Source organism: Macrobrachium nipponense, chromosome 31 (genome assembly GCF_015104395.2).
Source record: "Macrobrachium nipponense isolate FS-2020 chromosome 31, ASM1510439v2, whole genome shotgun sequence".
NCBI classification, from domain to species: domain Eukaryota; kingdom Metazoa; phylum Arthropoda; class Malacostraca; order Decapoda; family Palaemonidae; genus Macrobrachium; species Macrobrachium nipponense.
In genome coordinates, this window is record NC_061093.1 from 44853717 (window position 1) to 44878716 (window position 25000).

The following is a 25000-nucleotide window of genomic DNA, read 5'->3' on the forward strand; positions in this document are numbered from 1 at the left end:
CTAGATTTCTTGCGCAGAATACATAATCAAAAAAGCTTCCAAAAGATAAGACACGAGTTTTATAGCACATCTTCGTAAAGGCAAAATGGACATTTTTGATCATGAAAATGCAAACACAAATAACACTGAACATTTGATGACGAATTTTGAATAAATATAAACGTACGCAAGTGTTTTGTGTTTTACCTTTGCAGTGAGAGAAAATATGTCAGAACTCAATTGGCTTTAAAAGGTGATTGTCATTTATATCGCTGTGTTTATCCAAGAATTTTAAGAACTGCGAACATTAACATGATGACGCTAACCTGCTCATGCCGATGAAGGAATATCGACGTGGGTAAATTATCAAAACCTTCAAAACATACTCTATCTTTAAAATCTTCAATTTTGGGAATCAAATATGGCTCTCTGGTAACCATAAAGCAAAAGTTACTCAGGGTTACATCTACCTCATTACAGCATGAAAATTACCTCATCCAAAAAATCGACTCTATAATTCTTCAGCTACAGCCTAAATCGTAAACCATGTACGTACACAAATAAAAGGAAAACTCAGTAACTGTTACTAACCAAGCACCACAATGATCACCAACGTTACCGTATGGAAAATCTAATATATTCATGGAAGCGAAAAGGAGAGATGCTTAATTCTAGAGAGAAATATTACTCATAGGAGATGGTCAATTTAAGAAAACAAATAGGGTGGAAAAAAGGGACTGCATTATTCACCTTCATTTCCTAACATTGCCATCAGTTTTAAGAGGGAAATAAGCACGCACGCACGCATACACACACACGCACACACAGAGAGAGAGAGGAGAGAGAGAGGAGATGAGTAGAGAGAGAGTAGAGAGAAAGACAGATACGGGAGACGAAGAGGATGGGAGAGAGAAAGAAAGAGGAAGAGGAAAGAGGAAATTTACAGACGTGACGAATGAATAGATAAGAGAAGACCGACTTGAGAAGCCCTATGGAAGTGACCCCTCCAGGCAACGTGGATCAAGACATTTCAACTCCATCTAAAAGGATTCCAGTTTTTAAAAGTCCTTAGCTCTCTCTCTCTCTCTCTCTCTCTCTCTCTCTCTCTCTCTCTCTCTCTTCTCTCTCTCTCTCTCACGAATACATACATATATATATATATATATATATATATAAATATATATATATATATATATATATATATATTATATATATATAAAATACATACACATACACACACACCCACACACATATATATATATATATATATATATATATATATATATATATATATGTGTGTGTGTGTGTGTGTGTGTGTGTGTGTATGTATGTATTCGGAATATTTTTATAATGGCACTATGATTTAGAACATAAATAAAATGGTCTCCAATCAATTCACGATTAGACTGTAGAGCACGCACTTCAGATAAAGAACGATAATACAACCCATATTAGAACCTAAACACATGTAACGACACAACATATTTGCCTTCTTAGAGCCGTAAAGCTACATTTATCAAATCCAGGAAGCATCTGTTACTATACGGCATTTCTCTTTATTTCTATATCAATTCGTAAATTTAAGGGTAAAACTTTGAAGGGAAAAAAGTAAATAAATGTTATATCGTTCCATTCATTCATAAATGGAAACAAGATAACAATAATTTTCATCTTGATATGTTCGACTTTTTGTACAAAGTTTTACCCTCAAGATACAAAATGCCTTCAGCTCTAATTCCATATTTATAGTGGTATTCGGCAGTGAAAATTGTTTTGAAGAATAACCGTGTCCAAAAAAGATGCGTGTGCGTGCGTTCGTGCGCGTTAGTTACTTTGGTACAGGCAGGAGATACTGGTACAGGCTACTCCCCGCCTGAACATTTTTTCTGACGCTTATCTATTTCTTTATCACTCTGCACTGATATCCATTTTAGTATCCAATTCCTAAATCATTCTCATTAACCGAAGTGCTTTCCTTCTCTGGTACGGGGACCGAAGGATTTCACGCCCCATATTTCTGTCATTATCCTTACAATAGTTAATTCCAACCTCTCCACCTCCATTACGGAATTGTAAAAACGAATGTTTGATGTTTTCCACTACTCTCAATAATAAAAAAAAACTGATAAACTAATATAATATACTAATGATAACTGCTGACCTATTTTGTGAGGCACTTAAATTGCTAACCTTATTACTGATTAGTTATCAGTTCCTGAGTCATTGGTTCCTAGCCCCCATACCAAACACGTTAACTTGCGACTAGTTTCCTTTCCTTTAGTTATCTAACTCAAGTTAAGTTTCCAAAAAAGTAAATCATGGTGATCCAAACTTTGCACATTAAATGAGATCGAGAGGAAATGCCGTAGCTTTACTTTCCTTGACACTTTCTGCTTATTATGCACTATGATGATTTAAGGTGTGACGCGTTCTTAATTTAATTAGTTCGAAGAAAAACTTTACAACGTCTGTTGTGTTTTGTTTTTTCCTATGATAACGACCTACGGATGGCCCCGTTAGCTTGATTTTGTGTGTTTGTTTCTCTTGGTCAAATCTTTTAACTCAATTTTCAACCTGTGTTTTTAAAACACGCTTTTATTAAAATGCACTAAAAAGTGAAAAATAATTTTTTTGAGACACCAAGATTCTCTTACAATTAATCAAGTCTACAAAAATAAAAGCGTGGGCTCCAAACATGGAAGGAAATGCTACCAGAGACATGATTAATTGTAAGAAAATCCTGGTGTTTCAAAAAATTTATTTTCCACTTTTAGTGCATTTTAATAAAAGCGTTTTAAATAAAATATCTATTTTTCAGATTAACCTCATTTCCCTCCCAACCTTCCTTTAACACGATTCATCTCACAGTCACTTCATACTTTCCCGTGACTGCAGAACGAAAGCATGAAGCATGTGGCATTAATGCAATTATCCTTGCAAATATAGGAAGCATTATGAACAAACTCAAGCTTCCTGGTAGTAATGGATAATTTTTTGACGGACGTGAAAAAAAATTAATTGACAGAGTCGAAGACACCGCTAACTTCTGTCAAATAGCCAGAACTTATAAGTACAATGTTGCCTATGCAAAAGGATTCGTTGCGCGACAGAAAGTGAGAGTCTGCTAATCAATAGTCTAATTTTTGCTGGAGTTCCGCCTTATTCCCCTCAGATTATACCTCTTTTGACCGAAATTAATGACTTATAATTCGTTCATTTACTTATCTATTTTTTGCTTCTTGTTATCTATTTATCTAGTTAATTTACTTTTGCATTATTTATTCCAAAGGGCTGTTACAATGAATGCTGTCGCTTCAATTTTCTTCTTTGTTAGCTGGGCTGAACTGACAGTTCCTTACTCATAAAACAATAAGTTTCCCTTACTGCCCACTTTGGATAATAATTAACACCCCTGACAGTTCTCGAACCTTTAAAGTACTTTTCCTGCAACCGTTATTTGGGATATCGCCATCTCACTTGCCGCAAGGAAACTGTGAACTACTCAATATGGACACGAGTAAGAAAAGTATCAGTAAAACTATCTACCGTGAGAAGATTCTAATCTCCATATTAAAAATCTTAAATTATCACCTTGGAGCATACCCGTTTCATTACTGAATTCGTATCAAATGCGTTTTATACATTTTTGCTGTAAGAATTCTTTAGGGAACTTCATACAGATATATTTCCATTAACCTATGCCATTCTCATTCCATTATAGTAACCGGCAAGTTATGCAATAAATTAAAAGTTGTAAAAAATGAATGATTTTATTTTTTTCAAATTAAAAGTTGTAAACAAAAGAATGATTTTATTTTTTCATCTTGCAGATGAATAAACCATGAGATGTACTGATGTCAATCATAACCTGCTAGTTTTCTCAGTAGCATGAAAACATCAACTAGACAGGTGCCCACAAATCTCCTTGTAATTACGAGTACATAAAGGTTAATTTATTATGTCATACCGACCAAAATCACAGATGTGCGGAAAAATTGGAATAAATTACACAGTCACTAAACATAAATTGCGGTGTTTATATACATCGTCAGGTGTGAGGTACCCTACTGGAAGACCTTAATTATACCCATTAGCATGGCAATAATTGCACTCCGGCTGAAATATCTAAATATACCGTTATCTTTGCAATCTTCACGGAATGGAGACTAAATCAAATTCTCATGCAATACTGTCACGATGGATAAGTCTGCTTACTTTCATTAACACTTTTTGCGAGTTACTTGCTGTGGCGGAAAAAAATCAATATTGCCCTATCATTTCATAAATAACGCTATTTCTCTAAAGATACAGTAGCATTCAATTGGTGAGTAAATATCACTGATTTGGGTAATAACTGTCATTAGGTTTTCTGCGGTGACAAAGTTGCGCGCACGCCATGAGCAGTAAAGGCGTCTGGAGGCATTCAATCGAACGTTCTTAAAAGCAAGTTCCAGAAATTCACAGCTGTTGCCAAAATCGTTGAATATCTGATGAGCTAATAAATCCTGTAGTACATAGTCACTTTCCTTTCTATGTCACATGGGAAAAACAAGGGAATAAAGGGATGGCAGACTGCCGATAACAAAAAGATGATATAATACATTACAAGTTTAAAAACAAAACGTAATTATTTCTTCTGACTCGAGTACGCTTAAAAAAATACCTAAACAAAGATATAATTTTGTAACTTACATGTCAAATCGAGAGCAAATGACATTATAGCCGTTATTGAGATATAGACTTCAGATTTAATCCTGTCACATATTGTAGAATGTTATACGTCACAATCTGTTCCTCGAAGTAGAAAAGTAAAACGACATATGACCTTCAAATACTAAGTCTTAACAAAGTATATCATCCCCTATACAAAATTACTTGAAGTACCTATGTTTGATTTTAAATAACTAAGATTTGTAATAATTCAAAGGGCGGGAAGCGGGGCAAACGATGGGATTACCAGCAGGAGTAGAAGTCTGCAAGATCTATATCTTAAAGGGGAAATTTTTATCGTGTGTTTCCGACCAACAACAAATTCGCCCTTGATTTTTCCATATTATAAAAAGTGTTACATGTTTTTATCAAGAGCCATTTAAAATTATTATATATATATATATATAATATATATATATATATGATATATATATATATATATATATATTTATATATATATAATAGAAATATATATATATATATATATATATATATATATATATATATATATATATATATATTTTTTATACATCATAATATAAAATTTGTATCTTGAGGTGCTATCCTTAGTAATTAATTACAAATTAGGCTATGACATTATATAATTTCATTTACTGAAAATGCTTAAAAGGAATTCATACTTGCATCCCAGGGGAACGTAAATCTGAATGAACGAAACAAAATAACATGGGCGACGTCTCCCATCGTGAGAGAGAGAGAGAGAGAGAGAGAGAGAGAGAGAGAGAGAGAGAGAGAAGAGAGAGAGAGAGAGAGAGAGAGAGAGAGAGAGAGAATAACCTGAAATATTTATGAGGAAACTTTTCTCTTACTGGTTCTTTCGCAGATTTTACGAGGATTTCCTCCCAATGGACGAGACTTCCTTTATACTGTTACAACCACAAAACTCATACTGTAAGTCACACAATGAAAATACTCCGTACAACGAAAAATAAAAATAAAACGATACCATTTAGGAAAAGGTGTAGAAACAAAAAACAAACGTGATATTTTGTCGCATAAAAAAATATATTTTAATGGCTTGGCACCGTTATGTCAACAACCTTTCAAAATATAAAAATGCAAAGAGAACAACCGTAAAATTAAAATGAATGAATGATTTCATGTACACTACCTTGCTGTAACAGGATCTCTTGGCAACTAAGAGGATTTGAGAGTGGAGGAAAGGGGTGGGGCCCCCGGACGAAAATCACGTCCCTATACACAAAACGAGATTCAAACATACTTCCCCCTTTTTCACATTAATTTCTTTCAGGATTTCATTCCTTTAAGCGTTCAAGTAGTTTACTGAAAGTCAGCATACACGGGGATTACAGATTTTTAAAACGTATTAATCTCTCTCTCTCTCTCTCTCTCTCACACACACACATACACACACACACACCGACCCATTTTCCCACTCAGAGGAGATGGCGCCAGGTATTACCATTCGGGGTTTCAGCAAGTAAATTTGTGATGAGGCGGCTATCATCAAATCGCGCCCCTATGACTTCCATGGGCTTATGTACTGACGCATCTGGTTTTTCGAGGTGCTAACCCAACAAGAGGTATAACGAACGGTTTCCTGTCATCAGCAGTTTAAAGAAGAGGATAAAGGAAAACGACTAGGAACGTAACGGACTTGGTATCACCATTGTTTTTTTTTTTACTGCACCTAAAGCTTCAATCTTTATACGAATGAATAAGTAATAAAAGACTACACTGACCTGGACAAACTTAAACACTCTTCTTACTAACATTATTTTCTATTTGAAGCTTTATGCATCTGACCCCTTCATTCATGACTGCGCAATATTTTCGTCAGCATTTTTCACACAAGTTGTTTTCCTCTTTTAGAAAATTGTGAAATTTATGCAGGACGAATCAGCCTGAAATTCTCTCACAAGATATAAAAAGTGACCGATTCTTACCATCCAAAACGTCCCCGTGATTTTGGAGTTCATAGGCACTTACAATTTTACTACCACGCTATCCCATCGCTCCTCATAAGACATCTTCCGTCCTAAACCTGGCATTACTGCCCCAAGCACCTGCATTATGGGTTATCAATGTGGTTCTTTTGGCAAACATAAGCTGGAAGTACTGCTCCAATACTAACTGACTCTTTGCAGGAAGACTGTCTTCCCTTCCTATTGATTTTGTATTCCACAGGCGCCTAAGAATCCTGACGGTTCCGTTGTTTCCTGTCCCAAGAAAAGATATTGATTTTTAATACTATCACGTTCATCTTTCAGCCTCATTTCTATTCGCTTCTGGTTCTACAATACACATTGGGCACAAAAACGCTTTAGATGCTAATACACAGAACATGGACTAAAACTTCGACAATGCATCGATTATTATTTATCGGTTGCTGTTCAACCTTGTTGCAAGAAGTAATTTTATCTACAAGAGTATAAATAACCAACACGATATTTCTGCTAAACACTGACCAAACGACTGAGTGAAAGTGAAGGCAATGCTATTAATGTTTGGCTACTTTCCAAACTCCATAACTTTTGAAAGAGAAGAGATGCCTGAATCGGCGGACTTTCCAACCCACTGAAAAATGTCAGCATAATGTTTCTTCCTCTGCAATACATATTCCGTAAGAAGAAACAAAAATGACACTTCTGAGAGAGAGAGAGAGAGAGAGAGAGAGAGAGAGAGAGAGAGAGAGAACTTTTGTTTCGCAGCAGATTTTTCAGCTGTGTCTTCGTTTTTTAACATATACTTTTCTTTTTTTTTTTTTTATTGTCGCATGATTGGGAATCTGCAATCGTAAGCTTTATCCAGTCTTTACTTTTACCATTATTTTATGGAGAGAGAGAGAGAGAGAGAGAGAGAGAGAGAGAGAGAGAGAGAGAGAGAGAGAGAATTTAAGACTCATTTTCTTGTGTGAAATCAAAACTTCACGTGTTAATAAGAGACTCTACTTTTCCTTATTTAACTTCGGTAAGTTCTTGTTTCCCAGTCGATCACTGACTGGAAACAAGGTCTCAACCGTCAGTTTAGTTTGACTTTTCCATTTGCAAGTTGATGGAGGATTATGAAATAAAAATTCAAGACCCATTTTTTTATCTTTAACTCTACATCAACTGTAGCCCACGAGTTTATCTAGAAATGAATTTGCGCAATAATAACTAATTGTGGACTTATCAAGGATTGACATATTCCCCTTATGAAAGTTTCCATAAAATATCTACAATCATTCTGTTATTTAAATTAATTCTAATAAAGTCAATAAATCCTGCTTCACTCAGATGCTGAATTATTGTCATGCACTATTACAAAAAATCAGTAACCATACATTTTCTAAATAATTTTGCAGCTACGCATCGATGTGAAACTCTTCCTCTCATTCGGTATCGGTGAATAGAACTATGTGCCTTGATCACAAAAAGATTCAATGTCCAAAAGACATAAACCTGAAACGAAACTGTACTGTAATCGTTATTCCTATAATTTTCATGCATCTGCATCGTGAAAGCTTCCGTTAAAAAAAATATCCCCTGGTAGAGAGATTTTCAGACAGAGAGGACACGAGAGGAGTTTTCAGATTAATAACAGGAGCGCGTTTGTAATTGGAAAAAACATCATTTGATGTTAGATTACCCTTCTGAATAACGTAATAACGTCGTGTTTAAATTTTCCCCATAATTTTCCTTGTATAAAAAGGGCAAAATGGGTTTGAGCACTAACGGAGGAAACTTTTCCAGTGAAAGATACAGGACTAATTTACATGTACCTTGAATAGTCTTTTAGATATGAAAAATATATGGATGCAACGAGCCAGGATAATAACATCACAAATTATAACAACATCAGAAAACCTAGTCTTCGGCACGACGTCATAATCAGGAACTTGTGAACCAAACAAGGAAACTATTGACCTCAAATTTCAACTAACTTCCGTGATCATAAGAAGAACGACATGTATCAGGTAAATAATGCCAGTGGTAGACTTCACATCCTCCAAATTGATGATCCACATTATGAATGAACCGAAAAGGCATAACACTGTAATGTGGAGGTGTCTGGTGAAAATACGAATATGGTTTGAATGCCTAAAAGCTACGCGAGTATGTATGTATGCAAATATATATTTATGTATGTATATATAATATACATATATAAGGTATATATAATATATATACTATACATATATGAACACAAACATGTATATTTATAACGATAAAAAAACACGCACATTTATAACGATCAGCAAAATCAATGACATTCAATTCCACTATTTTTCTTTCTTCATTTGTATCTCTGCATTATTTTTTGCATTTTCATTCTTGAGTATCGCTGCTTAAATCAAGCACGGCGTTCAGATCTTCAGGATAAATCATATCGATCATTATTGAAAAATTTAATCGTAAATGATTTAAATGAGTGTTCTTTCATAGTTTTCTCTCCCTCTCCTTCCCTCTTCTGGGTGAATAATTGTCAAATGTGTTTTTCTCAGAACATCCACAGCGTGTCTCATTCTAACGGTTCCTTGGAAATTAATGAAGCTACGGACTGAAATGCCCCTCTTAAAAACGAATAGCTATTAAGCGTTCTACTTCCTCTACTTATCCTGCTTTAATCTCATCTCCGGGACCTTCAATTCCTTCAGTTCGAAAGAGTGGTTGGCAAAGAGAGAAACATATGTGGAACATTAGTAGAAAAATCACCTCACATACAACTAAGATGTGCAAACCATCCATCGCCGGAGAAGGACACAGCAACAGCTCTTGATTATCTTAATTCAGTAGCCCCAACAGTTTCTGCATATTCCTTTAATTATACGAGTATCCGATTTCTAGAATACTAGGCTCCTCTGCCATTTCCTGGCTCATTTACCATTCCATCGCCATTTTATGGCTCCTATTACTGTTTTACAACTTTTATGGCTCCTTTACCACTTACTATTTATTTTTGGACGTTATCGCTGTTTATGGCGCCTTTGTCATTTTATAGCCTTATCTTAGCTCCTTTGCCATTTCATATCCAACATTCGTCCAACTTCGTCTCAAGGACAAAAGTTGGCCACATTTTGAAAGTAGCAAACTCAGGGTTACAATCTCTGATTCTTGACAGCTACGGTATTATTTAAAGCAAAATAAATAAAGAATAAGAACCCATAAACATATGACTCACTGAATATTCAAGTTCTGCGCAACGTGCTTATGTTTTAAAAGCAAAACTATCAAATTAGGAGTTTTTTTTCCCCAAAATGTCATATCTGATCTCAACCAGTTACGAGTACTAACAGTACTTTATGATCAATTTCTGAATCTCCATGATTCCATATGTAAGAGTTCAGTTACCTTGCTTATATATCTTTGCCAAGATACTACCAGCTTATGCCATTTAGTTCAATTACCCACGGTATGATTCGCCTATTTGTTTATCCAACATTTCCACAAGATTATATATCTAAATGATTCTGATGTCGCCTTTACATTAGCCTACAAATCAGTTCTTTATTTCTTTTTTCCCAATTCGGGATCTCAAAATTACAGGGTTTGTTTCTCCTGTTGAAATGTTCAATAAAGCTGACGAACAGTCAATCCTAACTGCGTGTGTCAATGGATTGATCTGATTTTTTTACTGTGCATTCTCATCAACTGATGACAGACAGGAGCTAAGGTCAATGAATGCCAAACTGCTTTTTCTACTTTTCTTCAAAACTTCTCAAGACTTTTTTCATTGCATACACTTGGTCCAATCCTTGTTTCACTGCATATATTTGGTCCACTCCTTGTATCATTGCATGCACTTGGTCCACTCCTAGTTTAAAACACACGCTCCTCTTTTCTTATCAATTTCTGTCATCTCATCTATTTCCCACCGAAGTCAGCCGCTCAATCATGCTATCACCACCATACACTACATTTTCGTTAGAAATCCCCTCAACTGTCTGTCTGTATACTTTAGCAACCAATACAAAAGTTTATGGACTCAACACCAACAAGGACTTCTTAACTACCTTTGTGTACATCAGGCATTGTTTATCTTGGCCTTCAGAATTAATTCTATAATTCTCATGATACCTCGATTCCCATTATTAATTTACCTAACCTATTTCCAATGCCTGTAAGAATTCCCAAAATAGTGCTTCATTTCTCTTGCTCTGTACCATTGTATGACTGACCTTCGCTTATTCATCCTCTATTCAATGCAGTAAATGCCTCGGCTATATCCACCTTTTCAGGTTTATTCAACCTTTTGATTTAGGTTTCATTCAAGTTTCTCTTACGATAGAGTAACCCTACATACAAATCTCTCTCTCTCTCTCTCTCTCTCTCTCTCTCTCTCTCTCTCTCTCTCTCTCTCTCTCTCTCTCTCTCTCTCTCTCTCTCTCGGGACCCAATTATAAAGTGACACTAGTAAGTAAACTAATGATCAATTTTGAATATGACGGTAAGTTTTGAACCTATATTATATCAAGCATAAAAACTTTAAATGTAATTAAGTGCGACGAAATTAACATAAATTATATACAAAACATCTTTCGTTTTCTAAATTCAGCCATTAATACCTAAACCCTAAAAACATTAGATACAATTCACGATACAATTTCTAGCATATGGTGCACTGCTATAACTTGAATAACACAAAACAGCCCTTAGCATATGTAACGTTATCCACACCACATGAAATAAAAGGCACAATGTGAATCATCATTTTCTTACTAACATCAGGTTTCCTTATTAACATCGGGTTTCTTGTTCTTTAAAAGATAGTTAGGTAATTAAATAACTTTTTCTTGTCATTTTAATACAGCGAACAGTTTATTGGAGGCAGCATCAATTAATTTTATTGTAAAAACCATGTACTTTTATTGCTGTGCATAATAACTTGATGCTGACACCACGATAATATTGTTCCAATTATTTCTAACATGAACTCAAAGAGCTCCGAATATTAATTTGCACTGTATTACCCACATCACATTTTAATTTTCAGATTATCATTAACGTAAACTTTAGGACGAGGATCTTACCAATTATCCGATTCACCCCTAATCTACGCCATGAATGATATGATTGACCTATAGCTTTTTTTTTCCTTCTCGACAACCAAGATTTGAAACCAAACTTTGCTTGGTCCCCTTCTTTTTCCTATATTCCATGAATTCGCCTTTCCAAACTATATAAATAAGAGATTTTCCATATTAGGCAACGTGTTTTGTTATTTAATCACCACCATATCCATCAAAGTTAAAAACAACTATTTCAGGCTTTCTCCAGTATTTCAGTGTTGGGCCATGACCGATATCAACATCAGCTCTCATCAACGTGAGACCAAGTACTTGCATATGGCCAGTTTAATCTTGATCAATTACCTACCGGCTTTACTGTGACCAGTGCCTAAATAATTCAGTACAATGCTCCCGGATTCACTTTGTGAACTTTTATCAGAATACTTGAAATTTAGGTGATTTCAGTCTGTTTATATATTATGCTTTCATTAAAAATGCGTAACATCTTACTCCAAATGTTTACCTATGAACGTTACGAATTTCCTAACTTTACCTACTCGGACCCGATTCCACAGGAAAATATTAAATTGTGATAATACTGGACTCCTGTCTTTCGGACAGCCCATAACATTTTCGTCTACAGACAGATTGGTACAAAATATCTTCTCCCATTTCTTCAAAAGCAACATTTCAACATGGAATCTAACAAATTTATGTAAGGTTTCAGGATAGTTTCCATGCTACGAAAGTGGTGGAACGTGAAATCCCTTACAGAATCATTGTAAAATGTCTTTATTTAACATTAAATATAAATATTAATCAATATTCAATTAAACCTGCTACATGGAAACTGATCATGATTACGAAGCGAATCTTGCCAACAGATAGGTTTCCCTTACACACTAGAGTTTACGTTTTCTTTCGATAACTTCTACTGAAACAGAAAACGGTGTTTCATAGTAAACTATTAAATTGTTTCTCTGTTTCACATATACTTCCTTATCCTCGCACACAAGCGTAATACTAAATGACGGGAACTAAACATATAAAAGTCTGCAATTTGCCTCAGTTTAAATCATTAATCCTATAATATGAAACTCGTATAATTAGCCTGTTAATATAAATATTTTCAAATACCCTATTATTACTATGAGCAAAGTCGAACGAAGTTTTCCACTTTTCTTTTTTTGCAAATGTGGTTTCATTTTCAGACTCTGGTTCTTTAGAAAAAAAACTATATATGTTGGAAATTATAATAATGAACTGTTACTCCTCAAGTTAGTACTTCAATTGTGTAAAGTCTCTGTTAATTTAATCTGGAGATCAGAGGCCCACATCGGGCCTCTTACTTCCTTTAAAACCTTCTCATACTTACCGGCCCCCATAGCGTAGGGGGCCGTGCATCTTAACCTATCAACCGCTAATTACGTTCAATTTGATTCCACAGCAAAAGAGGCTTTGCCCGGTAGACCAACACCACCTCAACAGCAAAACACCATTAGTTGAATCTAAACAATACTGTTTCAATATTGTAATATGTACATCATCTGAAAAACGGCTCATTATTGGAAACATATTATATTCAAATGCGAAATCGTAACAACAAAAGCAATTTGCGATTATAGTTACCTTTCTGTTATTTTCTCAATATTCTTTATTTTCTCAACTTTGTTGGCTACTGTCTGTTTCCACAAAAAGAAAATAAATTTTACGTTTCCCCAACCAGATCGAGTAAATATTTAAATAGTAACAATATACTATTCAGTCATCACTGATCAAAAATACTTACACTGGTTGATTATGTACAGCGGCGTCTCAACAGCTATGGTCATAGATGCCGTGGTAAATAATTTCCAATAATTGTACTCTACTTCTTGTCGTCAAACTGGATAAACTTGATAAATAAAAAGTACGCATGCCCCCATGCTGGCATTATCACGAATCACGATGAAGATAAATGAATTATTTAATTACATACTTACACATGGTATACAAACTCGATGTAAAACGAGATACCACCGCACTGAAGAATAAAAATCCTGTGTACAATTAACACTGTCATCTTTTCAATGTAAAACATTGGCACTTACATAAAATAAAATAGCTAGGTATTTAAAATACACAAGATACCACAGCTATTCATGGCATGACCAAAATACCACAACTATTCAAGACACGATTAACACACGACCAATATTCAAACAAATCCTATGAGGATCAACGTTCAGCAGAACTCGGGAACAAACCCAGAACACAATATGCCTTCGTCGCCTGAAAAATTTATAATCCTATACCACACTCGTACAGGAGAGTGAAAAAGGACCGTCAATTGACTGGAAAACCTATACTATACATGACACCACTGTCTATAGGAATAAAGCTCGTTTGTACCTTCAAAACAGTGCCTACATGAAAACTCCTATGTGAAATCATCGGATATAAGAATAACACTCTTATGGAAACGAGGTACTACAGCGTCGTTGCAATTTTTGAGCTACTGAAATAAATACAAGAACTTCTGTACTCACCACCTGCCCGACTTGAGCCACTTTGTCGATCTTTTGATGTTTGGCGTTGGGGAACAGGCCCTTCGCCGCATTAGGGTCTTGGAATGAAAACTGCAATGGAGAAACAAAATACATTAAAAATAAATAAAGGGAGAAATAAACACTTACACGAAGCAACTACATTCTATATATATATATATATATATATATATATATATATATATATATATATATATAAATTTGCGCGCGTGCGCACACACATATGATGAACACAAAAAACAACAAGAACTCACACATATATATAATACAATATATTATAGATATATACGTGTGTGTGTTTCTATATTATTATAAAATAAATAACTTGAAGTTCACGTATATACTCTTAAAACCAAGTGTAATGAATTATAAATTATTTTGCAAAAACAGATAACATACGTTTTCCCCAGTCCTTTCCAGTGATTCTGCCACACTCAAAATAAAACTGGGGAACGTAAAAAGAAAACACTGTGACATGATATATCGCAGTATGGTTTCAACTGCCTTCAACAAAATTAAGGCCTGTCATCATCCTATGAACCCTCAAGTAAACCTTCTTAAAGTACGACCTCTCATTCGTCAATAAACTACCCCAGTCTCCATAATACAAGAAGTCCAGTGCTGACTAAGGATTATAACTGGTCCCGGCGGATCGGAATCATTAAATTGTGATGAGATGACTCTTCGAAATATTGCTGTTTCTTTTTCAATATTTGGCAACTGCAATCCTTCATATCAAGCTAATTTACGCATGTAGACTGCAATTATACTTTATTGCCTCATGAATCGGCAATGTGTTCTGCCAGTTACTCATCAAAAGGTCCACATAGGACATAAACGGTTGAACTGCGTCATGAATTTGGAAACATCCTTTACGAATCCCCGATTGCTTCCGTAATTTAAATCGCTCTCCTTCGATAGACATCGTATTTTGAGAAGAATCTGAAGGACAACGTTTTCTCTGCAGATATATCACGCTAACAGCCACATTCTTCTCCAGTTTCTACAAAACGGAATCATATTCAGTTCAAAACCTAACTTTTGGAGAGTATTTCGTGTTCATACCGCCTGTAAAATAATTATATAAACAGATATATTTTCCTATTCCTTACTGTAAAGTTCTTAGTTTAAAGTGGACAGATTATAATAATGTCAGATCTGCCTGCAACAAGCGCTCCCTAGAATACCCCCACTCGAATTCTTCACACTTGTTGGCTACGATCGTCACTTCTAAGCCTGAGATCAAAATGCAAGAATATGAAGATATTGTGATTTCCGTAACAGGTTTCGAAGTCCCATCCAGACTGTCAGAACAAAATCAAGTTACCGACTTGGTCAGGTCGTCAATGTGAACTAGGTGTCTCAGGATTTGCAATGACAAGCACATCCAAAAAGTGTGAAGAATTCGAAAAGTTGTTTCTAGTTAATAAATGCGCGCGCGCACACATACACACACATATATAATATTATAATATAAGAAATATATATAATAATATATATATATATATTATTATATCTATATATATATTATATATATATATATATATATATATATATATTAGATATCTATATATCTAGATATAACTATATATCTATATAATCTATATATAGCATATAATATATATAGATCTATATATATATTAGATATATTAAACCTACATACATATATATAGATATAGATATATATATCTATACGATATATTTAAGCTATATATAATATTATATATTATTAATATATATTATTTTAGCGGGGTGGGGGCGTAGAATATCATAGTTTATTTAAGAAACGTTTCGCACACAAAAAAACACGGTGCATCATCAGCCTGTGCATTATGTTTTTAAATCTTTAACTCTTAACTTTTACAGTATTTTAATTTTGTAATATTTTTAGTATTATTGTGGATTCCTTTTATAATGTAATTGTCTTTATTTTCACAGACTGATGATGCACCGTGTTTTTTGTGTGCAAAACGTTTCGTGAATAAACTATGGTATTCTACTAAGATGTATCATGGAACCCTCTGAAATGTGATATGACTATATATTATATTATATATTATATATTTAATATATATATATATATATATATTATGGTATATATAAATATATATTGTATATATCTATTCCTATATATATATATCTATATTATATATAATTTATATATATATATATCATATATATAATATATATATATATATATATACATATATATAATATATGAGGGAGGATAGAGAGGAGCGAGAGAAGAGAGAGCGAGAGAGAGAGAGAGAGAGAGAAGAGAGAGAGAGAGAGAGAGAGAGAGAGTTAGCCAACATATGATGAGTGCACCTATCCCCAACCAACAACATTCGATCCCTTGCCTCCAGGGTACTACAAGGGCAGCGACTGACTTTGTCTCTGTCGCAACATTTCACCGGAGTGAAACCGAAACTATCCCACAGAATAGGCATCAATAAATCTTTCAACGTCGTTTCCTTCGCCTCTCGTCCTCTTTCCTCTTCATTGATCATTCAAGGTAGAAGCCCTTTTTCTCCCTCGAGGATATCCTTCTCATTTTCTTTTCATGGTTCACTTTTCGACCGAGAGTAACTTTCTCTCTCTCTCTCTCTCTCTCTCTCTCTCTCTCTCTCTCTCTCTCTCATTTCAGTTATTCATAATGACTGCAGTCGATTAAGTCCCTCCTCGTCATCAAAGACACCCTTCGCCTTATCCCCTCCATTTCAGGTGTAATTCAGGATGGCATCTTCCTGCAAGACACCCCTTTCCCTTCTTTATCAAAGCTTATGCAACAAATGTATCGTGAAGGAATATCCTCTGAATTTTTACCACTTTATACATAAATGACAAGTTTTTTTTATTATTAGTTTATGGAAGATTCCCTGAGTATGCTTTCTAATGTAGTTGAAGATGAAATGCCCATTACATTAACATTCTCATAATTTTCAAACTGAAAGGTCCGACAAGTATTTTCCCTTTCCATACTTTCACGGAAATATGGAAGATTATTTCACAAGAGGAGTTCTAATTATTCAACACTATCAGTAACAGCCTTTTCAAACCTTTTACCTATTATTAAAACATACGTAAAGCGTATTAACAAAATATTAACCCTAGCTTCATTTAATATAGTATGTTTATTTTTTCTATTTTGTATTATTAATAAACTTACATAGTAAACATAACTGAAACGTTGAAAATGTTATGCAAAATTAGAGAAAATATATGAACATACGGATTCTGCTGTTAAACTTCTGATTAATATCAAAAGCTAAAAAACAAACCTTAACTGAACGTTACAAGCAATACCCTAATGGAAGGAATTTTTCTTTACCAACTGTCTCAGAATGTCTTTCCTCCAACTACACATCAGCACGACTAATTTCTTTACGTAACAAAACAACACAAATAAGAAACCTATCTACAAGTCGCTCCTATTTTTTTCAACTTGAATGAACATAAACCAAACTACTCGTCTAAGTTGACTAAATAGAGCTAAGTAATTATTATAACTATTAGTTGTTCAGATAAGTATCTATTTACCATTATATGAGGTCTCTACTTTCTTTATTCCAACATACATCAAGCAGATATACAATTTCCTGTCTCCCCAATCCTTTTCTTTTTTATTACCAAGTTTTGCATCTTTCTACAAGTCTGATAAGACACTTCTCTTTTATCGTTTTCTGTTTTAAATCAGACATGATACCCAGTATATATTAAGTTCTAACATAAATATTTTCCCTTAGAAAATATATAAATGTTTGTAGTGACGTATAATTATTGGAAATGTTTTGGCACGATTCCATTCTTCTTAACATTAAACAGGACTCTGGACCGACCAAAATATTCGTTTCTCATCAATCGCCTCTCTTCATAATGCACACAAATCACACACAAAAAAATTTCCTGTTTTTATTCCAAAACCATTTTCCTTGGTATGGATGTAACTTGGTGAATACGAAAGGCTCTTAATTTGCAAGTTCCTTCTTTGACTTCAGGCATAATGACTTGAGTGAAAAACTTTCCGCTTTATCACATTACCAACTGCAGTGTAATTTTGGAAGTCCTAATTCCGGCATTAAGAACGAAATGTTTGTAAAATATATAAACGCAAAATAACACGTCTAAATGCTTAAAAAAAATTACAGCTCTATAAAAACTTCAACAAAATTACGGTTCTAAAAAATAACTTCAACAAAATTACATCTCAAGTCATTCTTAGCAGATAGTCATATTGTAAGTTTAAAAAGCAATCAATCCTTGTTAAGAATCTTTTTGCAAGTTAAAAAAAAAAGCAAATCAACCCTCGATAAGAATCATTATCTATCGTTAACAATCTTTTATCTACAAAAGGAGTTCTTTACAGATACAATCAGTGAAGGTACACGAGCAAATAAATTCAACAACAAAAAGTAGACAAGATCCAGCAACTCATGATAAAAGGAGGAGTACATAAAGAATGAGAATATTTCATACCTTGACCACTAATAACAATAAACTGATAAGAAATTACCACAGAAAGCAAGGCCTTCATCATGAAAGAAACACAGCGATATAATAAATCCCAAAATAGCGGTTGCTAATGATACAAAGAAACGTATCTCAAGTCTTCAAACATCTTAACTTCACGATATTTCTTTCAAAAAATCTATTAGGACCATCATGGAACAAAAAAGGAAATAATTGGCTATAAATTATATAACCTTATATCTTCGGTAGGGAACTGCAAATTGTCTTGCAATACCAAACAAACCAAGGTGCCATCCTTTACATTCTACAAAGAGGTACAACTCAAGACCTAAAACAGAACAAATTACAATTAGAAACGAAATCACCTCCACTGAGTCAGACACTGACTCGTATTAGCACAGCTGTTCTCAAAATATGTCTACAAAACCTATTCATTAATGTACAAGTGTCCTGCATGTAGATATGTACTCGCTAATAGGTGCATGCTACCTAGAAAAAAACATAAAAATATTTCTTGCTGTTCCTAAATTTTAATCTTAGTTAAATATGACCCATGGCATAATTAATAGCTATATGTATACTGCAAAGGAATGGTAGTTCCTTTGAAACTAATTCAGGTACGCGTTGAAACCATAACATACTTGGAAACTATAACCTCTAACATTTGTAGTTGTGGAATTACTAATTACAATATTCTTGCATTTATAAATTTTGATAACCTAAAATAGCAAACAGTAACCGTAATTTTTGTTTGCAAATGGTAAATAATTTTTTCTCCGCAGGCTCAAATCCTTCAAAACTCCCCACCCAGATCGTGGGGGATAATGTGAATAGATAGTTTTGCAACACTATTAATAGAATGTCTGTTCCTCTTCTTCATTTGCTTCGGTCTGGGTCAGAACAGGGTGGTAGGGTGCTTTTCCCACTACCCTTTCCACTTGAATAATAACATATGACGCTTTAAACAAGCTAATTTAGGTAGGTCTCCGGAGAAAGGCTCAGGTATGAATCTCCATTAAAGTTCAAATTGATTATCTATATAAATGTAAAACGAGCAATATCAAGGCGCAACAAACTTAGCACCTAATGCAATAAAATCTAATCAGGTGCACAACCCACGAAAAGAAGCAAGGAATAATAATATAATAAACTTTCCAGGATTAACAATACTATTCTGCAATAGTTAAGTATAATAACTTTATAATCTTAAAGATCAGTAAGAAAAATTAATATAAAAGTAGGATTTCAGTTACTTCAGTTTTCCAGATTAGCGAAAGCAATATTCTTCAGAGACCAAATATAATACCTAATTTCTTCAAGTGTAAAAAAAAAAAAAAAAAAAAAACTACGGCAACAAGGTAAATCCTTACAACGTACAAATTTACATTGTATTCCTTCTTGCAAATTCGCTGAGCCTCCGTCGCTGACACAAAGGTAGAAAATCCCCTAATCTCTAAAGCCTAAATTCGTATCCAACAAAAATTACTTTTTCCACAATTCCCGCTGCTGAATCCTCTCAAACTGCTAAGCCTCCCCTTCTCCGGCACATTTTGATGTCAGTTTCATAATAAAATATGCACTTTCACCTCCATGGCAACGTCCATACTTATTCATCCGTATTCGAATTTATATCAAAACACTAAATATTTTCATATAAATTCGAAAGCGGACGAATATTTCTTTATGTTGTAAAATGAATAAAATGAAAAATCAAATGTGATAATACAATTCCGGCTGACTATTTCCCATACAAGATCTCGATATATCAAGAAAATAAAATTGTAAGCAACACTTCAACAATGAAACTGTCATTAAAAATACCTCATTAATGATCATGCGTGTGGTGCCCATTTAAACGATTTTATTACCCATAGACTATCCACGCTATGCACAGAATAAAAATTACAGTAAACAAAAATATTTAGCCCCTCATTTTACACACACACACACACACACACAAATATATATATATATATATATATATATATATATATAATATATATATATATATATATATATATATATATTATATATAATATTTTTGTTGTGTGTACGTGTAATGAAAAAAAAAGTTGGAATAATGGTAGAGACTACGGAAATGCCTATTTAAATAAAACAGAAGGGAATACGGAAGAGTATTACGTTTCGGGTAGTTTCGCCTCCCAGCCCCGAACAATAATGGTTTATCTAACACACAAGTAAACCATTTATACAAAGATTTTGTAAATTTCTGAATGGCAGGCTATAACGGGATACAGAGAAAGTTACATTCCAGCTAAGTCTAGAGGAAAAGGAGTAGTCATCTTGAAAAAAAAAAAAAAAAAAAAAAAAAAAAAAAAAAAAAACGCGCGCGCGCACAAAAAGCCGTTTTTTGACAGACTCATGTCTGTATGCTTAATTAAAGCAGCTTCGCACATCTGGCCTTTGAAACTGCATGTACATCTCTAAAAACATGCGACGTATCCCAGTCTAAACTGTAGTTGGTGTTACCTGCGAGTTCCAAAATGGCAGAATTTTAATGTGCATATCTTCCTGACCCTTGGCATTAGCTTTCTCATGGAAAGGCTTTTCCTTTGTAAACCCCACATGACACTTACTGCATTCCTTACAAGGCATCGTGTATACGCCATTATTTTCGATGTTCCCTTGTTCACTTAACGTATAAGTAGCTGAAAGCTAAAATATTCTCTCCCTAAAGTTTCAATAATCGTCTTGATGTTATTCAGGTACAATATCTTCATTTTATCGTTGTATGTTTCTTTTAACCTCTCATTAGAGACAAAAAACCAAATCTGGTTTGTTTTATAAATTTCTTTTTCAATGAATAGGTCTCGATATTTGGAGGAAAAGAGTTTTGAGTTATTCTAAATTCCGTATTCTATTCAAGGAAACAAATCCTTTAGAAGCGTAAAAAGAAGTTGCTTGCCAATTCTGCCGACTATTTCAACTGAAATGTTATGATAACTAAGGAAATGTATGGAAGACAAAGAGAAAATCTTCTATATATATTAAGATCTGGCAGTCTGTAATATACTTACTTGTTAACACATAATGGGAAGGACTCTTATCGATTTTCCATTCTACATTGAATTCAATGATATTCACAAGGTTGTTTGAACTTTTAAAGGACGTATTAAAGAACGTATTAACATCTATACAGGTCGGATTCCAAAATAAAAATGTCATCCACATATCTCAACCACATCTGTAGGGTTTAATATTACGGTTTCAAAATACTCCGTACATGGCTTTGGCCATATTGCACACACATTTTTAACTGTAAAACCACCGGTGCATGAAAATAAATCACAGAAAACAGCCCCACTAGTTTTAAGTACTGTTCTATACCCTGCATGGATATGGTCAGCATATGGTTCACAGACCCACAACTACAATTAATAATTTTACATTGTGGATGGGATTAATCGCATTAATGAATTTGGTGGAAATATACTCAGAATGTTGGAAGGGGGGTTGGCGCCGGCAGGAAACAAAAGAGAGAGAGAGAGAGAGAGAGAGGACTTGCCATATATTTCATGATTTTATATATGAAAAACCCCGTGCCCTGAAATGATAGGTATTAATGAAGTTGCGGGAGAACATGAAATTACGGAAAATTTCGTTGAATAAAGTATATTTTCTCCAAAACTCGATGCGCTTCTTGTCCTCGGCTATTTACCTATCAAGGCTATAAAAATCCATGGGAACGTTACAGCGAATTTTTCCAGGTTTCTCGTTATGTCTGTGAAGTAAATCAGATCTTCTCTCGTCCTCCTAATCAGACCGAAGGAAACATACAAGAGGAAAATAAAAATTCCTTACCTGAAGAGCATCGAGAAGATTAGAGAGCCCTTGGGAAGACACAATCCTTGAGCTTTTAGCTGCCCTTAGAAGGTAGGATCCGCTGCCCCCTTTTTTTTTTTTACTCGGTTACAGGAAAAAAGAAACGACCGCGGATATTGGCGCACACATTTCCTTGCAAGGAATGCAATAATTTTTCAATTTCTGTCAAAACACGCAAAAGCAACTGCATTATAAGCCGGGATGCATCACATATTGTTTATAGACATACGTGTACGTTCAAAGGTTGTACCCTAGGCGGCTTTAATTAAGCAGGCACAGAACATAACTATCACGACGGTCATGAAAAACAACAAAAGATCGACTATATCTTTTTGGGTCCTATGTTCAAGAAGACGACCTCGCCTAATCCTTTATGTGTTATTTAGAATATTGTTGTATAATATGTCATAATATTTTTTCCGAAAATTAAACACTAGAAATATAACGTTCTTCCGTTCTCCCTTACATACATACTACATACATATACATACATATACATACACATATACGAATATATATGAGTGTGTCAATGCACTGCGTATGTGTATAGAAGAAGAGAGAAAAGAATAATTCTCAGGAAATCTTAATGTTGTTTTCCAAACCAGCAAACACGTTAGGATTTTCTGGAAAATCCTATTGTATTACGAAAAGAAAAGGAAAGATCACGTCTTGGCAATTAAGTTTCAAGCCGAAGAATTTGCCTCGTGGAAACTCGCAGATTTTCTTGTCTTCAAAATCCAGAATTTCCTGATGAATTCTTGCAACGGATTCTCATACGAAATCTTGCACAAGAAAATATAACCTTGGAGAAATGTAGGCAGCTTTCAATCAGCTTTTTCTAAAACACAATATTAAATGGGAGACTTTTTAAATACTGGAGTCTAATGATGCAAATCTTTTCCGGCAACCCGGAAGCGACTTACACTATATAATCTTTATAAAGGACAACCGGCTTTCATTGACAGTTATCAGAAATGCTAGGTATCTTCTACCAGCCAAAAAGAGACTATTACTAAACAAAAGTCAATGCAGATTTCAAATGCAAAAACAGGCAAGATGAAAAATGTGAAAAGAACTAGTAATCATTCTTACGTTAAAATAATTAAACTCTTACAAAATATATATACGTAAAAATTCAATTCTTACAAGACAATAAATCCGTATTTTGGAAAAGTGATTATCACTACTACTGAACGAGATCGAAAAACAATTACATTCCAGCTAATAATGGTGAAAATAGGAACAAATACTGCACTAAAGCACCTTCCGTTTTTCTAATATTATCCACGCACAGTTAAACACGTCCATTAAGGATTGTTTTTAAATTAGTTATATAAATAGGTCCTTCATACAGTTCAAGAAGTTGGTGACCTAGGAATGAAAAGTAAAACGTGGAATATGCAGAACAGCTTTGGTTTACAGCGCCCGGTGAGGCAAGACTGTAAATGGTGTCCCTTAACAATGTGAGCAGTAGTAAGGTACCACTTTAGAATATTCATTAACATTGAAATTATCTAAAACCCAGTGACAGAGAGAGAGAGAGAGAGAGAGAGAGAGAGAGAGAGAGAGCGAGATGGAGGGAGGATCGAGAGAGAGAGAGAGAGAGAGAGAGAGAGAGAGAGAGAATTTCTTAACAAAATGCATCTGAAGATTCAAACAAAAACGGACACCGGAAAAATTCTTAATTCATTAGATGTTTTGATACTAATCATTTTCAAAAGTAAATCTGACGAAATTCAATTAGCAACAGTCTTTTTTAATGAAAACAAAAGTTACGGTCCGATTACTTCTTAATTAATGATCACATATTCTTTTCCCTGCATACCATTAACAACTATAAAACAGATTACACTTATTCATAAGTTGATTACTACGAGAGCTAACAAGATTAACGCTGATATACATAATCCCCATCAATACTAATTTTCTAACAGCGATAAGTGGATGTGACGTAAGCCTTATGAGCTTTTAAGGTCACCCCAGTGTCCCCGAGAGCAAGGTGACCTTAATACGAAAAAAAGGCAAGCTATTTTCGCTCCCCATTCAGACGGGCACAAAACGTCAGAAGTTTCAATTAAGTCTGAGAAGAAAACGCAATATACGACAGCTTCTCGATCAAAAGTATATATATATATATATATATATATATATATATATATATATATATATATATATATATATATGTGTGTGTGTGTGTGTGTGTGTGTGTGTGTGTGTGTGTGCGTGTGTGTGTGCGTGCGAGCGCTTCTTCTTCTTTTTTTTTTTTTAACATTTCTATACAAATACCTTTATCAACATTACAATTCAAATGTTAATACTACAAAGCTGAAACTGTACAGTAAATTCACTTTAAACTGCTTCATTTACTGGAGTACTGTGAAACCTAAAATTGGGAATTCGAGTACATTTCTCTTTTATCCGACAACGAACGAAAGTGACAACAATAAATCTATTTTCAAAATTGTCTCTACTGTTTTTT

General features: G+C 34.2%; 1 protein-coding gene across 1 annotated transcript in view; it reads right to left on the minus strand.

Annotated features, from left to right (window-relative positions):
* LOC135206936 (potassium voltage-gated channel subfamily H member 2-like) overlaps nucleotides 1-25000 on the minus strand; it is a 1544997-nt gene that overhangs the window by 989337 nt on the left and 530660 nt on the right. Inside the window, exon 12 of the mRNA XM_064238441.1 lies at nucleotides 14191-14280. Coding sequence (XP_064094511.1) covers nucleotides 14191-14280 — 90 coding nt within the window. The remainder of the gene's footprint in view (nucleotides 1-14190; nucleotides 14281-25000) is intronic.